Source organism: Poeciliopsis prolifica, unplaced genomic scaffold (assembly GCF_027474105.1).
Source record: "Poeciliopsis prolifica strain line A6 unplaced genomic scaffold, Auburn_PproV2 SCAFFOLD038, whole genome shotgun sequence".
In the NCBI taxonomy this organism is placed as follows: Eukaryota; Metazoa; Chordata; class Actinopteri; order Cyprinodontiformes; family Poeciliidae; genus Poeciliopsis; species Poeciliopsis prolifica.
The window spans coordinates 4,005,536-4,027,865 of NW_026562413.1; the positions used below are offsets into that span (position 1 = coordinate 4,005,536).

The 22,330-nt window shown below is 38.2% G+C and overlaps 1 protein-coding gene across 3 annotated transcripts in view; it reads right to left on the minus strand.

Moving 5' to 3' along the window:
- dtnbp1b (dystrobrevin binding protein 1b) overlaps window positions 1-22,330 on the minus strand; it is a 31,500-nt gene that overhangs the window by 4,635 nt on the left and 4,535 nt on the right. For 2 of the 3 annotated variants that reach the window (XM_055053749.1, XM_055053747.1), the window contains exon 2: window positions 1,242-1,409. In XM_055053749.1, coding sequence (XP_054909724.1) covers window positions 1,242-1,409 — 168 coding nt within the window. Of the gene's footprint in view, window positions 1-1,241; window positions 1,410-5,642; window positions 5,745-22,330 lie in introns of those variants that run through there. The other variant, XM_055053748.1, reaches the window with a different exon arrangement.

Sequence of the window (22,330 nt, forward strand, 5' to 3'; positions counted from 1 at the left end):
ACTGGGTTATGGCGTTCACCTGGTATTTTCTGTTCATGACAAATTTCCAGACTATTCTCCAGAGTTCTGACTCATGTCCAAACAGCTTAATGTCGTGGCCACCATGTATTACAACGCATTTAGGGTCTTAGGTTTATAACACCCACAGACGTTTACACTTGAGCCCAAAGTTCTTTTCTGGTCTTCATGGTCCAAAGCACGTTCTTCCACATGTTTGTGGCAAGCAGCAAGTCTCCTGACTTGTACCATATGTAAGGGCTTCTTGGCTGCTTCTCACATTAATCCACCCATCTCTCTCAGGAGGTTTTCTCTTGTGCCACACTCTATTTTCAGAGTGTGGTGAGATGTGGGATTGATTTATAACCTCCAGATAATCCTACCTGACCTGTCTTCTGTGTTCCTTGGTCTTCGTTGTGCTTTTTGTTCTCTAATGTTCCCTCCCAAACCTCTCATTCAGTGTTTATGCTGTGTTTTGTCAACTAACCTTTGGGATAATGTCCCCTTAGATATTTTTGTTAGAAAGCCCACCATGATTCAACAGTTTGCTTCATTTTACTGTTTTGTTTTTAGATTTTACTTTGGGAAAAAAAACAAAAAAAAAACAACAACATTTCATTAACCACAAGCAGTTTTGACTGACAATAGAAACACAAACCCCACACATTTTCTCCATTCTTCATCCTTAAATCTCTTCCCTCTAGCTCCATCTCTCTCTCTGTCCCCATTGCTCCACAATCTTCTTTCATAAACTGGTTCCAGGGGATTAACGGAGGAGGATGGATGAGTAAAAGAGAGAGAGAGGGAAGAAAAATAAATCACATCCCAAACCCCAACAGAGTCTGCAACGTATTTTAATACCGAGTCTTTGCAGCTCGTCTTTGCAGCTCCACGTTTCAGGACATGCTTTTGGGAATTTGTACTGACTTTTGGAAGCAAAATTAGGTGTAAACCACAGCAGGATTCTATTTTTGCCGCATTGCAAGAATATATCTTTATCTATATGGCCTGATGACATCATTCATAGTAAAGGCTTGAAGAACAGATCCTCGTTACAGAGTAACAGTGGCTCAGTGTTATCATTTGCAACGAAAGTGGATAAGGTCTCTGCTGGGAGCAACGGGACTCAAACGTTAAACTCAATAACATGTGGCTTTGTATTCTGTCAAGAATAAGACAAACAGAGAAAAACTCATTAGTTCATACTTCCTAAATCATCAAAACAGACATTTTCTTCTTCTTACCTCTCCTCTCTGTGATCTGAAGGTATCCAGTGGACAGGTACTGCTCCATGTCTTGTTGAAAAGCCTCCTCAAAGAACTTCTGTCTCTCTTTCAGCTTCACCTGGGGTGTCGGGACCCCTGCTGGCTCGGCTCCGGGGACTTTCTGCGAGTGCTCCGCATCAAGCTCCACTGGAAGCGCAAGAGAAACGAATGCAAGTTAACGTTTTGTTTCTAACAAGCGACGACCGTGCGCTACAAAAAATATAATGATGAAGTGGTGCAGCTCAGTGAAACAGGGAGCAAAAGAAGTAAGGCTGATTTCATCCATCAACTTTCTGTGTATCCAGGAAGAAGATTCTGGAGGCCAGACTTAACCCTGACAGGTCGAGGTCAGCGGTTACTGAAGCAGAACGATGTGGAGCTCTGCGCTTTGAGGCATTCGGTTTTTCTCAGATTCACCCCGGTGTTTGTAACTCAATACTCTGTCCGTCTGCTGCGGGCTGCACAGGAGAGACCAACGCACTAATGTCTCGAGTGAATAATCGCCACTGCTGCAAACACATCAGTAAACCAAGAACCAGGCTCCTGCTGTGTGTGTCCTCTGAGGCTCTGAAGCTTAAAAGACGAGCTTCAGGAGAGAGATTTATTTGCATTGTTGAGAAGCACAGAACTCTGCTGTGATGGTTTACAAGACTCAGGACTCTTGGCCTTCAGATTAGAAGTTTCTACAGTACTAAACTCTGCTCTTTGGTCTGGACTTTGACTGGGACATTCAAACATGTTTTGACATAAATTATGAATCTGGCCATTTAGAGTTGTTGTCCTACCCAGAGATAAATCTTCACCACAGTCTCAACCATCTACAGGTTCTTCCAGGATTTCATGTTGCACGTTCCTTCATTAACCACCATTAACTTTGACTAGCTTTCCCATTTCTGTGGAGGAAAAAAAGCCCCAATCCTACAGTGTGATGATGTCACACTGCCATGTTTGTATTGTGCTACATGTACATAATTTAAACTATATATATATATATATATATATATATATATATATATATATATATATATATATATATATATATTTATATATGTATTAATACATATGTATTATGTATTTTTTTATCTGAAATACAATATGTAGTATATATTTTTATAAATTTTTGGCATATTTAGTGCCTTTTCTGAGTTTGCATACTCTAGTTGAAGATTAATCGATTACTAAATTAGTTGAAAATGATTTCAATGATGGATTCTTTGCGATTAATCATTGTAGCTCTTCATATGACCATATTTTAACATAAGGTACAGTTCCTGGTTAGTAGAGAATGGGGAATAGAGAGTATGTTTGCCTGAAGGGAAGACATTAACTTTGCGTAACGCTTTCTGACGTGATGGAAGCATGACTGTGCCGTTCGTGAGTGTAGGCACTGATGCAGCCTGGAACCATGGACGAGGATGTCTCTTTATTTTTCTCAATTTTTCTCTGACAGACAAGTGTTATATAAGTACACCCACTAACTGCAGAGCAAATGTCAGTTCAATATGTCACATCAAAACATACTAACCTGATCCATACATTAGCTGTGATTTTGATTTAGCTGGGAATAAAAGATTTGGGGAGCTCCCGGATGTTCCTCCACGTTACAGGAACACTGAGTCCTGTGAATTTACATTTTACAGCCTCCCGTCCTCTGCTACTCGACGCCCTGACATAGAATAGAGTCCTGATAAACCGTGGGCTGCGGCAACAGATGGATGCGCAAAACCAAAGAAAAATGAGCTCCCATAAGAGCTCACACTAACGTTCCTCAGAGACGCAGCGAAAAGAATAGCACTCTTCTTTTCTCTCTGTCATCTCTTACCCAGCGTCCAATTTATCTCATTCATCTAATGTTTCGTGTTTGTTCCTCATCTTTCCCCCATGACTCTGAACTGCCTGGTTGGTGTGTTGGTGTGTGTGGCTCACAGAGACCGCTCTATTAGATTAGGGGCCTGAGGGAAGCTTTGTTAAGACTGTCAACTATTGTGCAGGGTTAGAAGCAGCGGAAAGAGAAGGCATAATGGAAAAAGAGGCCAGTGTGGTTAGTTATAATTAGGGCTTGTAGACAGACAGTAATAACAGTACTGTTGGATTCTGGGTTTTATTTTATTTGTCTCTAATCTGATTCTCAGTCCATTACTTTCCTGCACTGACTATTTGTTCACGTCTTTGTTCATGCTGACTGAATTCAATCTACTATTCATTTTGTCTGCCAGTCTGCACCGCGTCTTCTGTTGTCCTATTAAAGCATACATTTCCAACCAGATCTAAGTTTTGTTAATTTGTTCATTCAATGTCAAAATTGTGATCTAAACGAATGTATTCCAGGTTTGGGCGGTTTTCAGGAACAACAAAAAGGCTTGTGTGGCATTCAGGTATGAGCAGTCTCAGTTTTTTTGATATCTGAAATCTGACAGGAAGAAATGATTCCTGACTCTGTGAAAGAGAGTGAAATGCTTACATATTGTAAGCCAAACGTTAAACTATGGAAACCCTCAATCAGTCTTAATGCAGGTAGATATGTCCTTAGAGTGCTGAGCCAAACAATCTTTATTCACTGGATAGGTAATGGAAACTATTGTTGGGCCACAACTAAAATAACATTTTCTCTATTTTCACTTAAGCTTCAATGGTGCACGCTGTAGGAAGGCCCACCACAGACAGCAGTCGGGATAATTTGCATAGTCTGTGGTTAAAAATATCAGCCTGTTTTTGTCTACGAGGCCAGTGTGGCTAGATTGCATTTTGTTGGAAAGTAACTTTTATTTTATTGACAAGTTCAATTTTTATCACTGTTTATAGCAATATTCATAGAGAAAGTGTTGGCTGCTGCAGTTTACTGTTTATCTGTGTCACGTGACCCGACTCGTACAGGGCAGGGATGTCCAAATTGTGGCGCGAGAGCCATCTGTGGTCCCCTAAACTGCTTTTGCGTGAATTTTGGCCGCAATTCACAGATGGTACAACTTTAGCGCCGACACTTGATGCAGGCAAAATCCTTTTTCAGGTTATGGCACAAATATTTTGATAAATTAAAAGTTACATACAACATGCAGTATTTAGAACTAATTTTACAGTAAGTAGGACCACAATTATCCAGTGACATTTACCCAAAACCAGATGTGCCTTTGACTTATTTTTCAGATTTGGGTAAATATAGCAACTGTTTTTGAAGTGAGAGTGGCTCAAATCCTGAGAATAGGCATATGTCCACAACCAAGAAAACAGAAAACAGCAAAACCTCCAAATATTAGGAATCCATATTCTTCAAATATGGCAATACCTTATTCTGGGACCTACGATAGTTTATATAGACTACTCAAACAAAATCTGAAAATGCATTAAAATATTGCATTTTAAGATTATTGTTTGAAAACTGAAAAAAAAAACAGTTTTTTCCCACAACATAAAAAAGCACATAATAGGTGTATTGGAGATGCTTTCCAGCACATATGAAACTAGACAATACATTTTTATCAGGTTCACAGTCAAGCGTTGGGTAAAGGAAGCAGGCAGAAGAACAACTTTTTGAAAGTTTAAAGAAGTTGGCAGAATTAACAAGTCATATTAAAACAAGAAGTAAACATGTGAACATTATTCTACAAGGTTTTGTGGTTTTCAGCTTCAGCAGATGCAAAGCCTCTCAGAGTTGACTGAACACTGTGGCTTTGTGCATTTAATAAAGTATGTTATGAATGTCCCTGGTAAGTGTGACCAGTGACACACAGGCATAATATTAATACAGATAAAGCATCTCAACGTACCACATTTAAACTCCTCTATTGTTATCACCATCTCTATAATTACCAGCGAGTTTAATGCACCTTACTTTTTTTTTTTATCTCTTACTCTTCTTTCCAGTCTTCCCTCCGCTGTCGCTTCTATTTGCCTTTGCAGCATCACAAACGACACAGCTACGTACATCCTCCTACACATGGTGCTGTGGCTACAGGAGCTATTTTTAGCTCCCACCCATTTAGCCTAAAGTTTGTGGTGATGAAATTCAAATAAAGGCGCACATAAGCATTTCTCCAGGGTCCGATACATTCTGCGGGTGTATGTGTGCAGCAGCTGTTCTAACCATCTTCAATGGTATGCTTCTAACTTATGTTGTTAAAGGCTCACATCATAACATGACTCACGTGAGCAGTAGTGAATACGCACTCGCAAAGGAGTATACATCTGCAGATGATTCAAGGGACCCGAGCTACATTGTTTTAGTCACAGTAGATAATGTAAAGAATGATAAACTACCAATAAGAAAAATGAAGCAAAATTAACCAAACACAGGAAAAGAATTACCAAAAAAGAAAGACACAAATGTCAACTTAACGTTAAATTGGAAACTGGCAATACAAGTTCATTGTATTGTTGCACTACCTGACTTTGTGGATGCTGCGGCGTGTGATGCGTCTGATCCAGCCATATAAAAAAAAAAGTTAAATCCTAAAAATTCCCCCCAGTACTGTACGGTTAAGTCTGTCTGCTCACTTTGCCAGCTTTTATGTATCGCATCTGTTTTCAGCTGGTTTTGTGTGCTTCGTATGCAGGAAGCAGAAGCCACAGGAAGAGGGGTTGCACGAGTGCAGGCATGTGTGAGTGAGTTTGAGAAACTGCACCTGTTTTTTTCTGACAAACTGTAGTAGAACCATTCAAGTGCCAACAACTTTTTTTTTTGTCATTTCATTAAATATCTGTAGCACATCTGTTTTCGTTTTACACCAGCATGATTTTGCATGAGACATATTCATACGCATAAATGTGTTTCTATTCATAGAAGAGCAGACAGCAAACGGCATTAGGAGTTACTGTAAGAGGACGCACTGAGAACGGACTGCAATTGAAATGTAAAGCAGATACTCCATCAAACGTTGCTTGTGACTGTGGGATTCAACTCTCTCCCTGCAAGTGGTGTTGAGTTTTTAGAAGCATCACATCTCCTATCTGGGCTCACATTTCAAAGACTTTTAAAAACATCTTTTCAGCAGCATTTCTGAAGCATCATACTAAATAGAGCACTTTGAGGATCCTTTAGACTCAGAGTCAGAGAGCCAACAGACTCTATTTAAGCATCTGCTGCAGCACTGATAGGCAACAAGAAGCCAACCTTTTTCATATGGAAATATATGATCCATAAGCAGCAGACTTAATTTAGTGGTGAGCCTTTCATTTACTCTCCAGTAGTGTCCTCTACAAATCAGGGGTATCCATACGCTGCACCAGTGGAACCTTAATTCCTTCATCAAACTTGGTCACATCAGAAACACAAATGTTGATTTTTTTTTTTACTTTTTTTTCTTCCTTTTTTTAGGATTTTATGTGATTGACCAGAAACATGTGAAATGGAAGAAAAATAATGCATGATATTACATTTTTGCTGAAGGGTGTTGACTTTCTTCTGTGCGCTTTGATGTAAAACTCTTTCAATGTGGCTCTAGCTGCATGTTTAGGATCTTTATCCAAAACCTCTGGTACAGTTTTCTGGCTTTCCTCCATCCATCTTGACATCAGCTCTGATCCGGATGAAGAAAAACTTCCCCACAACATGATGCTGCCATGTCTGACACTGGAAATGATGTGTGCCATTTAACGTAGGAAGGATCTTTCATGTTGTTACATTTTGGTGTCTTCTGACAGCCTACATCAGGGGCGTCAAACTCAGTTTCATTTTGGGTCATATCAAAAATCCAAATGTTCTTAAAGGGCCGGTTGTGCCAAAATATATTGATAAAACCAATTAAACTGTTAAAATACTAAATAGCTGTTCCTCCAGAATTTTGTGATTACTTTAGTGATTTTAGCAATCAAAATTACAGATTTTGCAGTGCTGATTGGAAAATTTTACAATTTTTGTGCAAATGTATATTAAATGTGACTTTTTATATCAGTTATGGACTATAACTTAACATCAAGAAAAGTTGAGGCAGCAGTCCCTTTTAAACTCAATGTTTTTGACAGATTTTGAGAAAATTTGCAGTAAAATCAGAAAAGTGATGTGGAGATTTGTTGACTTTGTGAAAAACTGGAGGGACTTTTTGATATAATTTGCAGTGTAACACATAAAAAGCTGTGGCGGACCAGATTTGGACCCCAGGCCTCCAGTTTGACACATGTGGCCTACATGCTTGTTATGTAGGCTGGAAATGTGAAAACATTTCCAGCTTTGAGAAAACTGGAAATGGAAACATTCTTTTTAAAAATGGCTTTTCTTCATTTGAGGACTGTTGAGATTTCTGTTTGTACAAAATACTAAAAAACATTTTAAAAATGTTGTTCTATTTTGCAATCATGTGTCACTGCTTTAGGTGCCAACATAAAACCCCAATATAATCTGTATGTTAGGATCTGTGAACACAGGCACTATGGATGGGTTGTTTGAAATTAAATGGGATGGGATCTGCTGTCCAGTTTGCTTGTAGTTTCAGCCAAAACATAAATAAATAAATAAAAATCTGGGCCTGGAGCCATCTGTCTCTATTTCTGTGCTTATGTGGAAAAAGAAAAACTGAACGTGACAGAGAGAGAAAGAAGGAGTGGCAGCGCGATGCAGGATGAATGTTGTTTTTTTGGTCGTCAAAGAAAGAGAACAAGCCCAGAGTCATTTGTCAGCGCCATTTATTTTGCAGAATTTGACACTTTGTGTCGTCAAACTCTGTGTTGCTTCTATGAAATAAAAATAAATGTTGTCATTAATGGATTTGCTTTGAGATGGTATCTGTGTTGGACTGAATGTATTTTGTGATCAGTGGTTTATTGTGCTTTTCAAGCAATCTGCAGCCCAATCACTATGAGAAAAGAATAGTCTGTTTTAATCCATTCGTACCTAAAAAGTAGCCCTTTCCATCCGGCTCTCTACACAGATAAAACTATGCAGCGCGTTCCATCCTTCATTTAAATGAGTTGTCTAGTCGCAGATGGATTTGTTTTCTAGCCTCATTTTTTCCCCTAAAACATGCACCACACATCTTGATGTCCAAGAGGCAGGGCTGACGGTGAGAACAGACAGCCACTTCAGCCTCTTCTTCTTTTTCTTCCTTTTCTTAAGCCCTGCTCACTCAGCCCTGGTATTTTTAGATTCTGTCCGCCTCGCTGTATCTCTCAAGTGCTCAGGTTTCCGCCAAAGGCAGCCCCCATGTTGTAAATAACACACACACACACTCACACACACACACACACCATCACTTACTCTCTCCTCGACACGCTCACACACCCAGAAAGAATTACTTGCAAGCTGCTGAACGAATACACACGACACAGACAATGCATTTCAGACAATCGGAATGAACTTTGAGTGGCAGATTAGAGTACAGTACAATACACTGCCTACAAGGGGCGGTTGCTCTTGTGGCTGAGGAGTGATTTTTTTATTTTTTTATTTTTTCTGGAGCAGTTCACTTAAATGCTGTTGTGTGATAATTATAAGTCATATATAGTTTGAGTTAGTTGGGGAATCCCTTATATTTCTGTTTCCATATGTGTTTGTATTATTTCCAGTGGGTAACATCTGTGGTCACTTACTAAAATTAAGTGACCGTAAGTAAAAACTTCAAGATGTTAATGTCCAGTGATAAGCTAAGTTAATAAATTCCCACAAAGATGAACTTGTCAGATGATTTACCTCTTTTTACTGAAATGAAACACTGTAACAATAGGGTAGGTGTGTTTCTGTACACCGTGTGGTTTAAACTGTACATGTTCCTGTTTGCCTTATTGTTGTTCCTGCATTACAGCAGAGTGATGTTTTGCTTTGTGGGCTACAAAGTGCTCTGCATGCTGTGTGGGTGATGAACAAAGTTTACCACACAGGTTTTTATGCTTCCTATGATCTACCACAAGAGGAATTGCTTTTCCAATTTTTATTCTCAATTTTTCTCTGTCAACAGAGCAAGTCCTTCAAAACCAGGGTGTCATGATTGTAACATTTACATAATTCTACTGTGTGCACACACTAGCATACTTTAAAAAGCAGGATTTGTGCTGAAACTATTACAGGTGGATTTTAAATTGCGTTGATCTCGGCTGCATATCATCTCGAAGCACTGCGATCGTTTTTGGACAGGAGTCTAATTTCTAGCGAGTTTCCTGGCTGAAAATGCATCAGTTTGTGTCCAGAACCGTGGAAGTGTAGTGAGACAAATAAAAATGTTTCTGGTTTATTTACCTCTCACTCACAGCTGCCTGAGAGCAGAAACTCATTTGGACTGGTTCGCAATCAAATTAGCGTTTGAGATGATGTGGCAGCAACAGTCGATAAAGGGAATCTGAAGATGGGCCTCGTCAATAGTAAATGAGTGCAATAAAAAAAACAAATTCAGCAGGGATGTTTTTGAGTTGAAGTGTTATCTGTTAGTCCTGCAGTTACTGAGTGAAACAAACTCCTAGCTCATACACCTGGCTGCAATCAGCAGCTGCGTTGTTGACATTTACCTGCCATTAAGACCAACTCTTCCTGCTTCAAGCTGCTTTCTGAGTATAAGTAGCTCATAGCTGCTCTCTTTCCTGCCCACATCTTTAACTGTTTACTCTTATTCATCCCAAGTGATACGTGATGAACACCTCAAGGTTCCTTCTCTTTCTCTGTCGGTGGCTATAATCGCCACAGTGGGAGAGTGAAAACAGATTAAACCAGTTTTCTAACTACACATGTAACCAGGCAACTGTACGCCAACATGCAAGTTGGAGCTCTGTAGGAGGGCTTCTGGCCTCCTGCTTAGTCATTTGCAGTGAGAACACCAACAGAGAACAAATTGTTTCCTTTAAAATTGTTCTCTGTTGGTAGATGGTTACGGATGCCTCACTGCTTATGGGACCTCCTCTATTGATAAAACACGGATGATGTGGATAATATACTTTGACTTACTCAACATAACGGATGCTCCACACTAACGTGGCAAAAATCAAGCTTTCATCGACATCGATGTGGTTTACTGCCCTTTTAATTAGCATTGCATGCAAAAAAGCAGACGCATCGATTGACACAAACTGCTTAGACAAGATGAAATATGTGCAGATCCCCGCAAGAGCATGTATGCACAACAACAGGCCTTGCATCAAATCAGAGGCGTCAGCTACTGTAGCAACCCGAAGATTCACAGCACAAAGACGCATGCTGGACTCAGGGACGTACCAAGTGCAGGACAGGGGGGGTTGAAGGTCACATGCGTGAAACAAAGCTTGCAGAGATGAGAAAATATTCCCTTCAGTCTCCAATGGGTATATAAGAGGGAATGCTTTTCTCTCACGATACAACCTGACAAAAATGAGCAACAATGACTCAAGGAATGATTACTTTGGATCATGTGCTGGAACACAGACACATCTAAAACATGCAGGTTTGGGAACCACTGTTAAACAAAAATAAGAAAAGAGTTTTCCTTGATTCTCTGTTTTGTAGCCAATCTAAAAAATAAAAAATAAAACCTTCCTGAGGTTGAACAAGGAACACAACATTTTAGTTCTCAGTAGTTTGGTAAATTACATAACACATATCAAGGACGGAACAATTAAAATGACTTTTAGCAGAAGTGTTTTTGTTTTTGGTTGTGTGGGGAAAGAGTTCTCTCAAAGCAAAAGACAACAGCTTCCCTATAAAAGAGAATAAATAGCATGCAATGGAGTAAAGTTTAACTTCAATAAAAACAACACAGACAATGCTAGTTAAAAACTACTAGAGTGTTGCAGATTACAGAAGATCCTAGGAAGTTTGTTTCTATCTTGGTCTCTTGCTGTTGTGCTGTCGACCTGTTCAGTCACAAGGCTGAAGGCAAGACTTACTGCAGAAAAGCACCAGTGTTGTTGGACCTCCTGGGTTTATCAGATTGAGCTGATTATTATTTTTTCTCTTATGTCTTTTTTTTACGTGGCAGGTGTTTTCCCTGACACCTGCCACTTGATGGAGTCTGCATGCTTGACAAGGCAGTGAAGTGAGACAGACGGCGGTCTTTGGTTATGATGCGTAATACAACCACTGCTACATTTCCCAGCTCTCCTTTTGCTATACAGCAAACAGCTGCACTGTGCTTTCCAGCTCTGGGATATTTAGGAATGCCTGACTATTTGTTGTGTTCTCTGAATGGGAGTTTTAGACCTAAATACTATGTGTATAAAAAGCCTGAAGGAGAAGAAGCAATGTGTTCCAGTGAAAGTACTGGAAGGATGTAGTGTGAATGTTTTCTTTTTTTTTTTTTTTTTTTTTTTTTTTTTTCCAACCCATCTGCCAACTGACATTTACAGCACACTTCCCATGCTGCAAGGCATCTGGCCTTTTTAAATGTGTATATTCAGTATAACATGTGTATGTTAGCATGCATTCAGGTGTAGCTGATAGGAGGTGGATTCACAATGAAAGGGGACAGATGGTACGATCAGCAGGGAGGAGACTCTGAATAGCGCATATTCAGCCTGCGTTTGACGACTTTATAAATGAATCACAAATCCCGTTGTCAGGAAAGTAAATAAGAAAGGACATTTTTTTAAATTTTGTTTAACAAAAGTGATTATTTTAGAAACTCACCAAGTTAGATATCATGTAAAAATGCTATGAAATAAATTGAGAAAAGGCAATGTCTCAACTTGAATGTGCATGACAAAATATTATACCAATAGCCAAAAGGTTTTTTTTTTTTTGCTTCTGACTTAATCTCTATAATATTTTGTTTTTTGTCTTCGCTTCATAGGTTTGGATCAATGTGTCCAATGTTACCATCAAAGTACTATTTGTGTGCAATATTCATAGAATTTCATTGTTTATAAAAGCATGCATATATGTAAATTTTGTGACACATGTTTTATCACAAATCATGAACAAATCTTTATATTCTGGTCTTTAATCTCCAAAGGCTGTTTGCTCTTCATTCCACTTCAACTGATCAGCTAAATTTTATGATTTGGTCAAAATGAACCCTAAGTTTTCTAAATTGTTTCTTTAAGGAGATTATGTATTTGTGACATGGTTCTATTTGCCTGAAACATTGCAATGGATATGAAATGAATCATGTGAAGCAACCTTTTACTTTTTTTTACTAGAATGTCAAATGTTTATAATATATCAAACATGCAAAGCAAAGCTTAACAGGCTGGTTGCTTAAGAAGCAACTCTCTGAAGTCAAGAAAAAAAAACTAATTGGCTAACTTTAGGCCTCCTTACAACCCAAAAATACATAATGAAACTCCCTCCAAAGGGTAAAGAAATGATCCTCAGAACCAAACTCTTAGAAATCTTTTTGTACATATCAGCTAATATTTAATTTGGATAGTCCATGCAAAGTTTGTCCATTTTTGAAATGAGCGTGGAAATATCATTTTCCAAATGTTTCCACTGCGACCGTTTCTGTATGTGAGCACTGGTTAGGGGTGGCCAAATAGCAAGTCCATGCACTGTCTGGAGCAGGGATGCTCAAGTCCAGTCCTCGAGAGCCGCCATCCTGCAAGTTTTAGAAGCATCCTCACTCCAACAGACCGGGTTCAGCTCTTAACAGGCCTGCTGATGAGCCATTCATTTGATTCAGGTGTGTTGGAGCAGGGATGCATCTGAAAGTTGCAGGATGGTAGCTCTCAAGGACCGGACTTGAGCACCCCTGCTCTGGAGGATCCTCCACCTTGAGGTTCCAGAGGCACCAGCAAATAACTGTTTGCTATTTTGTAAGGGCATTTTAACAGCTGCTCTCTTAATCCGGTTTCTTGTCTAATATAAACCTTCTTCATCATGGCTTTATCTGTACAAACACATCTTTGTTCTGAACCAGCCACAAATCTCTTCACAGTACAATGATAACGCTTCAGTTTTTGTTAAATATCTAATGTTTTCATACCTTGTCATACGACACTACACTATCTGATGATTTTCGTCAGCAGAGATTCTTTCTCTTTCCCATATTGCTTGAAACCTGTGGCCTGCTTAATAATGTGGAACATCCTTCTTGAGTAGATTTCCTTTAATTGAGCTCACCAGATAAACTAATCAACCCAGCTATTGTGATTCAAAGAGCCCTGATACACAATACCATCTACAAATTTAACAGCACAACAAAAAATGTCATCTTTATGATACTTAAATCCAATTTGCATAATAATATGGAACAAGGTTTATGCCAACATATATCAGGAATAGGTCAATTCCAACTTAGACCATCAAAATAACCCTCAGCTCAACATCTAAGAGTCAAAAAAATTCCTGATGACTTGTAGGTCATTAATCTGTTTCAAGTTCTTTTATATTAAAAAGAGCATTTGATTAACCCTGCCATAGTAAAAGGTCTACAGCTTAGACAAAGGTATTTTTGTCCTTTGGATTAGTAGAGAAGAGAATGACTGTCTCAGATATTGTCTTTAGTACACTGTTAGAGTTTTAATGTTTCAATTATGCATAAACATAAATTCTTAAACGTGAAACCCTTTCTCTTTGAGTGCAGCTCATACTTAGGAGAGAGTTGTAATTTATGCCTCATTTTGAAAGCAATGGTATTGATGTCTACATTTTAGTGTTTTTTTTTTTTACACAAGTCGACAAAGCACAAGTGAAAACGTGTTGAAAATATACTTTGGCTTAAATGGCTGGCTATTTGCTTTTCAAGAGCTCTGTTTTTATTTGGAAGCATAAGATTGCATACCACCCATCCAGTTCTGAGGCACAGATCCAGCAGCAGAGAAAAGGCAGTAAGATCCATAGAGAGAAGGCTGTTTTATCTGACAACAGCTGACAGCGTACTGTCAAACAGTTAGTCCATCCAGCAAGAAGAGAGCAGGCAGGGAGCGAGTGGACTCACCCAGCTCATTATAAGCCTGTCAAACTATCCCCAGATCAAAAGCAATTTAACCAATTTACCAGTTTACCCCAAGTGAGCAGCTCCACATTAATCTGTTTATGCAACACACAGGAAAAAAAGGTGTAACTAATGTTTGTGGCATGGCTGAAAAAATGAGGTTACACGATGTGTCAAAATTAAATCCCAAAGCTAATCAAAATATTGCAGTTCCGGTCTTGCTTCATTTACTGCTGAAATGCAGCTAAACACGTCCTTACAGAAAGGAATTAAATGCGTCTCAGTGAATGAGCTTAAAAAAGAAATTACACGTCCTATATTCTTGTCTGTGCTCAGAGATAAAATACAGGAGAAAGGCTGATCATCCTAAATCGATGATCAGCTAATTGACTCGACTAAACTATGCCTGAGATGGATGTAAAAAATTACCCTCTGGAATGTTTCGCCAGTATATTAAGCAAGATAGGGCAGCGACGTTCAGTGTTGGGAAAAGTGAAATCATACCACTCTCCAGGAGACAATTAAAAATGCTCACATTCCAGAAAGCAGCCTAATTCAGGGATGGATGAGCTGGTGAGAAGAGGGGCAAAAACTGAGGAGAAGAGACATTTTCCGACAGGTTAATTGCTTGCCTTGAAGCGAAGCTTTACTCACGCTGATAAAGCAATGGCTTAATGACTGTGCACAAACCTGGCCACTCTGATCCTTACAGCAAGGAGGGGGAGGCAAAATAAGGTAGACAGAAATGAAATACACAAGACTAATATCTGGGAAACAACAAATACCCCTGGGCCTTTTGAACCACCTTGGATACTTTGCTCAGGCAAATGAGCGTCCTCTACAAATGGACTGAGATTAGACAAGTTACAGAAAATGATTAGGCACATGGATGCTCTATAGATATTGACGTCATTCATTTATATCCATTAAATACTTGTACTTTAAGAGTCAAAAACTTGAATTTTGAGGCAACTCTGCAAGCTTCCCTCCTTTTGTTGCAATAAACAATTGAATGCACATCATCAAAACACAAAACAATGTAATCACAGTGTTTTCTCTTGTGTGCTCTACTGTAGAAACAAATTGAAAACTGGGACAAAAACCACAGGGATGCAAGATGACAAGCACATCAGTGCACATTTGAATAGCTTGCTAAACCACAGACTGTTCATATCTTTCTGTTGATATAATGAAGCTGGCCTTTACCTATCAATCTATTCTATAATATTAATTGTTATGAAGATGGCACTGGCTGCTGCAACTCCTACTTTGTTTGCTTTGTGACCTGATTTGCACTCAAGTCAGATATCCCAAAACAGCTCAGACCAAGAGATCTAAACAGAGGCCAGCCGAAATACCGCTCAAGTTCTGCAGTGTTCAAAGCAAAGCACCAAGTTTATGAGGCGTGAAAATAACCTTTTTTATGAAGGATTTTTTTCTTCCAAAAAGTAACAGCATCCATTTTTAATTAAACAGCACAATTTCTTATTTGCACTTTCAAATATTTTTCAGCTTCTGCTTGAGATTCAGTTCCCTGAAATAAAAGTTGCTTATTCACACCTTCAAAAGAACTGCATATTTGTTGATTCACTACCTCTTTAAATAAAGTGCTTCCTGCCTGCTAACTGGACAAGCCAATTGTGTGAGTAGGTATATTTTAAATTTGCTGTCATCTCTAGTGACACATTCTGACCTCATAGAGTTGACTCTATCAGGAATCCATGAAGAGACAGAACTACAATGAGAGAACAGGGTTCACCTGTGACCAGATGTTTGTAAAATAGTGGAACAACTTATCAGAACAAAAATTAAAAAATTTGCTCTTAGGTTGAAAATAAGAGCTATATCATAAAGAATTTCCTTCCATCCATTTTGCTAGTTTTGTTATCAAAGGACTGATGATTTATCAACAAGTCATATGAAAAGAAGAGAGCAAAAATGTAGGTATTTGTCTAGCCTAAGTACCTCACTTCTATCTGAAAACAGTGGTAGCAGAAAAAATACTTGATGTCATTGCAGCATAAAGTCAGTTGGAAAGAAGAGATAAAGCTCTATTTGTTTTAGGTGACGCGTTACAACATAACCCAATTGGGCCACGTTAGAAGCAGTGTAGTTTGGCTTCCAGAAATAATGGATAATTTTATTGGGAAGTGAAATAAGTAGGACACAGTTTTGTTGTAAATCAGTAAAACCGAGACACAATATCATTCTTCACAAAAGTATGCAATGCCTCCAACTACAAACTTGTGAGTCTTGAGCTGAAAAACCCTGACTTGAAGATTTTTTATTGCTGCATCTATTCTCTTTGTGCACAAATTTACTCCTCGTCTCAGAATATATGCTTTGATATGCGACACAGTTGCCACTCTGGGTGTAAGATCCCTCCCACACACATGTTCACTGTGATCAATGTTTCATCAGTCAATGTCAGAGTTACAGCAAGAACTCGTATGGAAGAGATGCGTGCATGTATCTCCATTCAGAGGAGCAGATAAATCACACATTATTTTAAACACAAGGTATCTTGTTAAACTAGAGAATTTAAAGCAGGTGTTCCGACATATGCTCATTAAGGCTGTTCTATTATTTAAGCTAATTAGGAAACATATTTTGCAAATTTTGGAATTATTGTCTGTGCCATTAGAGGATGAGCAGCACTGTGAGAGATTTTCACTTTCTTTAATTCGCCAATACTCATTGGTTATTTTACAAACCAATACTCTGGTTATTTTCTACTATTAAAGAAAATAACCAATGCCCAATTGTTAGATATGTGGGTACAAGATGGTTTGTTTGTGGCTACAAAATGGACATAGAACAGGACAAAATTGTAAGGTGTTGGTACAGGATCAGGGCATGAAATGTCAAGGTGGCAAGCTGACCTTGACCCCAGCCCCACTCCATCCAGAAAACACTGAAATCTGTCCCAATGCTAAAACTGGCCTGAGCAGTGCAGTTAAGTCACTGGATTTTGTTGAAATCGCAGCTTCTGACCAGCTGAGATGCTTGGGATGGGATGTATGTGTGCAGGGTTGTCGAAGTGGCAGCCAAGTGGGATAATTGAACTAACTGTAGAAATCTATACAAACATGATTTCTTCATGTTCCCAAGAGCTTCTGTTATGTAATACGATGACAGAGTCAATTGAAGGCAGAGCCTGAGATTATGTTTAAGTCTACGTCTGCATGTTGAAATACAACAATAAATGGACGGAGCTCCTCCTATGTCTTCCCAACATAATTTAAATAAGTCTTCTAAATTTAACTTACGCTACATCCTTCTGATTTAAAAAAAAGTAAAGAATAGACCTGTAGTTTGTCTTGTAGGATCTCAGATCTGATCAAAATTGTATCTTTTTGCCAAACTTCACCTGGTGGAGCATATCAACCTGAACACAGCATCCACAAAGTGAAACATGGTAGTTGATGTGCTGAAGTTTCCCCCAGCAGCACAGACAAGCTGGATTGTAACAGTTCAGAGCAAAAATAATATCATGTCACATAGTGACCCAATCAAACACCAAACCAAAGATGCAAATGTGAAGTTTGTAATGGTCACATCAATCTATATAAATGATGTTTCCACAGAAAATGATATTCGCGAAGACAATCTGAACATAGTTTTAAGTTAATACAAGCCACTTTAACATTTAGTAGCAACATCAAAGCATCTCCAGTTTCAGATAACAATCAGTGCAAGGTGTTCTGTTTTGTGCTTCATCCAGGAGACAAGAAAACTCATCACACTTTTGGAAGAAAAATACCCGATTAGTGCCACAGAGACTATGTGCCACTCTGACAATCCATCTGTTGTTTTGTTGTACCTGATTTCCAAACCATCACCTGGTAAACAGCACAAACCCCTCCCTCAATCCCTCACTCAGAGCCATACGGCGGGCAGGTTTTATGCGTTACACGTCTGACACGTACCCATTTATCACACACCAAATGATAAATCTGCCAACAAACTCTGCTGAACAAACACGACGTACAGCAACATCTTTGCAGAACCACCAGCAGCTTTTTTCAGACAGAATCACAGAAATGTTATTGAACATGAGGACAGAAAGAAGGAAAGAATATATTTATGACACTGAGTCAAATTTGTTAATTTATGTAACAGAGCATTTCATTTTGTTAAAGGTCAGAGGAAGGTTGCTGCAAAACAAACGCAGAAAAAAAGATTTGGGTGTTTTTTGATGCTGACTGTTTACCACAGCAAGGATAGCAAAATGCTCCACAGTACAACGACACGTGTGTTGAGGAAAATTACCTGAAATTAAGCAACTGTATAACTAAATACATTTCCAGTCAGCTCAAAATGTTCCTGAATATCAAACCAGGATGTCAAATCTGAATCCAAACTCAATTACCTTTTTTTAGAAGTATTATTTTTAAATTTGAGCATTTTTTTTTTTGAAGATGATTAAGCAATGGCTTAGAAATGAGTAGATTGGAAAAACAACCAAACACCCAAAAGAAAAAAAAAAACAACTGTCCAAGATCACTTTATGAGACTGCAATTAAATCTGGCCACAATACAGAAGAATATAGGGTGACTCAAGACTTTTTTCACAGCTTTGCCGTGGAACAGCTGGGTAAACATATGACTGTAAAGGAAAACGCTAAAACACTGTATACCTGCAGAACACTTTCAACTTGCTGGAAAATAAAGAATAAACTCCATCACACCGTCTCACTTTACAGAGAGTTTAGTTTCGGACCTAATTAGAGGATCTCTGGCTGTCTTATCGTACGTTCACTGCTCTAAATTTTCTTTCTCTCCATTTCCCAGAGGAGTAGGAGGAGAGGAGAGAAAAATCTGATACCCCACCTGCTGAGGTACTTCACACGGGAAAGGAAAACACAATCTGAACGCCATCTGCGACCACAATGCCAGACAAAAACGTCGATTCTATCTGCTCAAGTTCTGATAACAAAATAGATGTGGGAATTTGATATCTACAGTATCTGTAAGAGAAAACAAACTGCAGCCTGCTCACTTGTCTGTTTGTATAAACCAGTGTATTTCTGCACACTTTAACGCAAGCTGTCATCCAAGTCCCCATTTAACAGCATATCCAGACACATTTGCGAGGGTGTCTGAAATCTTCTGTCAGCTGAATTCAGATTAATCTTCCTCTTTTTTCACCTCGGATGTATCTTCCGAAACTAAACAAGTTCCAACCATGCTTGTAAAATTATACATCAATCAATGTTGCCCTTAAATTACAGTTATCATTCAAGTATGTATCCTTTTATCCAGTATGTTTTTCATCATGATGACAAGTAACATTTGATTTGTGGTTTCTACTAGAATGGAAATCAGCAGAAAATTAGTTTTCGTCACTTCTTTGAGATTATTAAGATGAAGATTTAAAGTGAAACATTTGAGTTTTATCTAATTCTAGATTTAGAATATCTTAAGATCTCAACATTAATACGATTTATAAATATGATTCTCAGTGCAGTTCCATATAAATTTTTGTTGCATTGTATTACATTTCTCTTTCTCTGTAATTAGTTTGAACTTCTCAACTTCCATATAGAGTTTATATTGCTTGGTCATTTTTCAGGCTATTGTTTAAAATAAATCCTCTCATTTCTGTACAGCAGATTTGTGCTTTTTTATCCGTCGTTTCATCATCCAGCAGGGGAAGCTCAGTTCTCGGGAATTTGGTTATTTAAAAAACAGCATGAGAATCTTCCACATCCAACTTAATCTGGAGATAAAACTGGTTATCAGAATCCTCTCTAAACCTTCCTGCCGCAGCCGAGTCTGCAGATGCTGTTCTAAAAATATGCTACAGTAATATAAAATATGGCTACAGGGGCCCCTGACACTTGGGCTGCTGGGTTGTGTTTACTCTTAGCTGCAGCTTTATGCACATCGAAGGTCTGAGGCAAAATGCAGTTTGGGTCACCTTCTTAGGAGCTTGTTAATAACCCTTAGAGTTGTTGAGATCTTTCAAAAATGATTTTAAAGGCATGAATCTTAATTACACTGAGAAATAAGTTTTAGAAGAGCAACACTTTTTTTCAGAATGGAGCATTTTACTGGCCTATGTGTGACCACAATAAGTTGATTTCACTGCCCTATTGCATGAAATTTCATCTTTTCCTTTTAAAAGTTGCACCGAGTTTGGTTTGCTTCAGCAATGAAATACATTTTGGAAGCTTCTACTGAGAGAAGACTTCAATACATGAGTTTAAATTTAGCAGATCGAAGAGTGAAGTCAGAAGCATAAGCATTATACAGTGCAGTTGAAGAAAAAAATATTGTCATAGAATTACAGGTGTTTAGAGATGGTTTTAAAAACCAGCGCCAGGATCAATTTCTCAAAAACAAATAATAGAATCCTAATTTACATTTCTCCCTCATATGCAGTTCTGGTTCAATGATTACATAAGCTTATTGAGAACATCAATTTTACATTAATTTAGGACTAAATTATTTATTTGAATTGGGTAGAATGAGTATCCCTGAAAGAAGTAATTTCACGCATAGTTTTTAATTAAATGTCCCAAATGTAAAACATATATTCAACCATGAAGCATAACCATGCCTCTGACTAAATCATACATGAATTTGTTTTATGCATGTTTGGAGGAAGATGAAGATTATACACTGTTTGGCATGCCCACTCAGCATGAAATTTACATGAACCTAGAGCAAAAATAACAAAAGAATGTGGTACATGTCAAAAATACTAGTTTTATTCATCATTTATTGTTTATAAAGAGCTCAATAATCTTTCCATTGTGGAGGATGGTGCTGCAAATTTCTTCTTCTTGCAGTTTGTCCCCAGCACCACTGCAACAAACTACAATTTAAAGAGTAGAATAAATACTGTAGACTCATTTTGTTCATTACCTTTAGTGCCCACAACACTTAAAATGCTGCCTTAACAGCTTTCTGTTTCTAAAATTCATGACTTGCCGTCATCATCCATCTCCCTTCAGCTTCACCTGTTTCCCAATTTTTTCTGCCTCCTCTGCAGTTTATGCCTGTCATTTCGCTTCTTGTTTATCAATTCTTCGTTTCATTGAGCTACATTCTTTATCACCCAGCTTCTACTTTGTCACTTTTTAATTCTTTTATCCGTCATCTGTCTTCTGTTGTCTGCTTCTCTTCGCTCTCATTCTCCCTGTGGCAGAATCCCAAAAGCACCTTTGGTGAGAGAACGTTCTTTCTGTCCCGGCTGATAGATTGTGATCTGTCTTGTCATTACAGATCAGCAGAATAAACAATGTTAGTGTTGAGGAGGAGACATAGAGTCTGCGCTTTGCCCACAGCACCTGCTATGCCAGGTGGACACAGCTTGGGAAGAAGAAAGATGGACACAAGGGACAGAAGGTTGGAGACAGAAAAAAATCAAAGAAAATAGAAAAGTAGGAAATGTTCTTTTCTTGCCAAAGAAAATTAACTAAGGTAAATGGCTTAACAGTGCCTGACCTTGTAAAAAATTGAAATATAATAGAAATGAATGTCTGTATGATTAAAAAAAAAAGACAAAAACGTGACTAGTTCTAATTGTGGCCTGCTGTGGCTCTCTAAAATGTGCACAGCCCCATTCAAATGCTAAATTTTTCTTTTTCCATTTAAAAAATTGTGACAAATCAAAATGTTGTACCTATATGTTGTGCCATTAACACAACTTAATTCACCAGAAAAGCAAACACAACAATGACAAGACAAGACTGGAACAAGGTCAGAGAAACTGCAAAGAAGTTGAAAGCAAAACAGAAAAGCTTTTTTAATAAACATAAGTTTAGAGCTCTACATGTGTCTGCAATCCTCTCCCCACCAGGTCTGAATTGAGCAGCAGAACTCTTGTCTCTCATATGAAACCTCTAGATGTGACTAAAATGTCCAAAAATCTTGTGAGAAATTCTGTTTTTGAGCTATCTTTCCAAATAACATGTTTGGTACAAAAAAAAAAACCCCAAAACAAAACAAACAAACAAAAAAACTGAATTTCTGAGAAAGAACATCACACCCACCATCGTGCTCTGGGGTTACTTTTCTCCAGATGGGGGTGAGGTGCTTCTGCAGTGAACAAAATTTTGAATATTTCCAAGTTTCAGTAGATTTTGCTGAATCTTCAGTTGTTTTCTAGAAAGCAGAAGACGAGGAGGAAATTTCATTTTTCAGTATCGCAGTGAGTTTATGCAAGTTTCTCAATTGTTAAAAGAAAATTAAAAGAATTAAAAGTTTTGGATTCAAACTAAATTGAAAAATTTTACTTTTTGACTTCATTTTTTTGTTTGTTTGTTTCCTATTTTCTTTTTACCTGCACAGAAAACA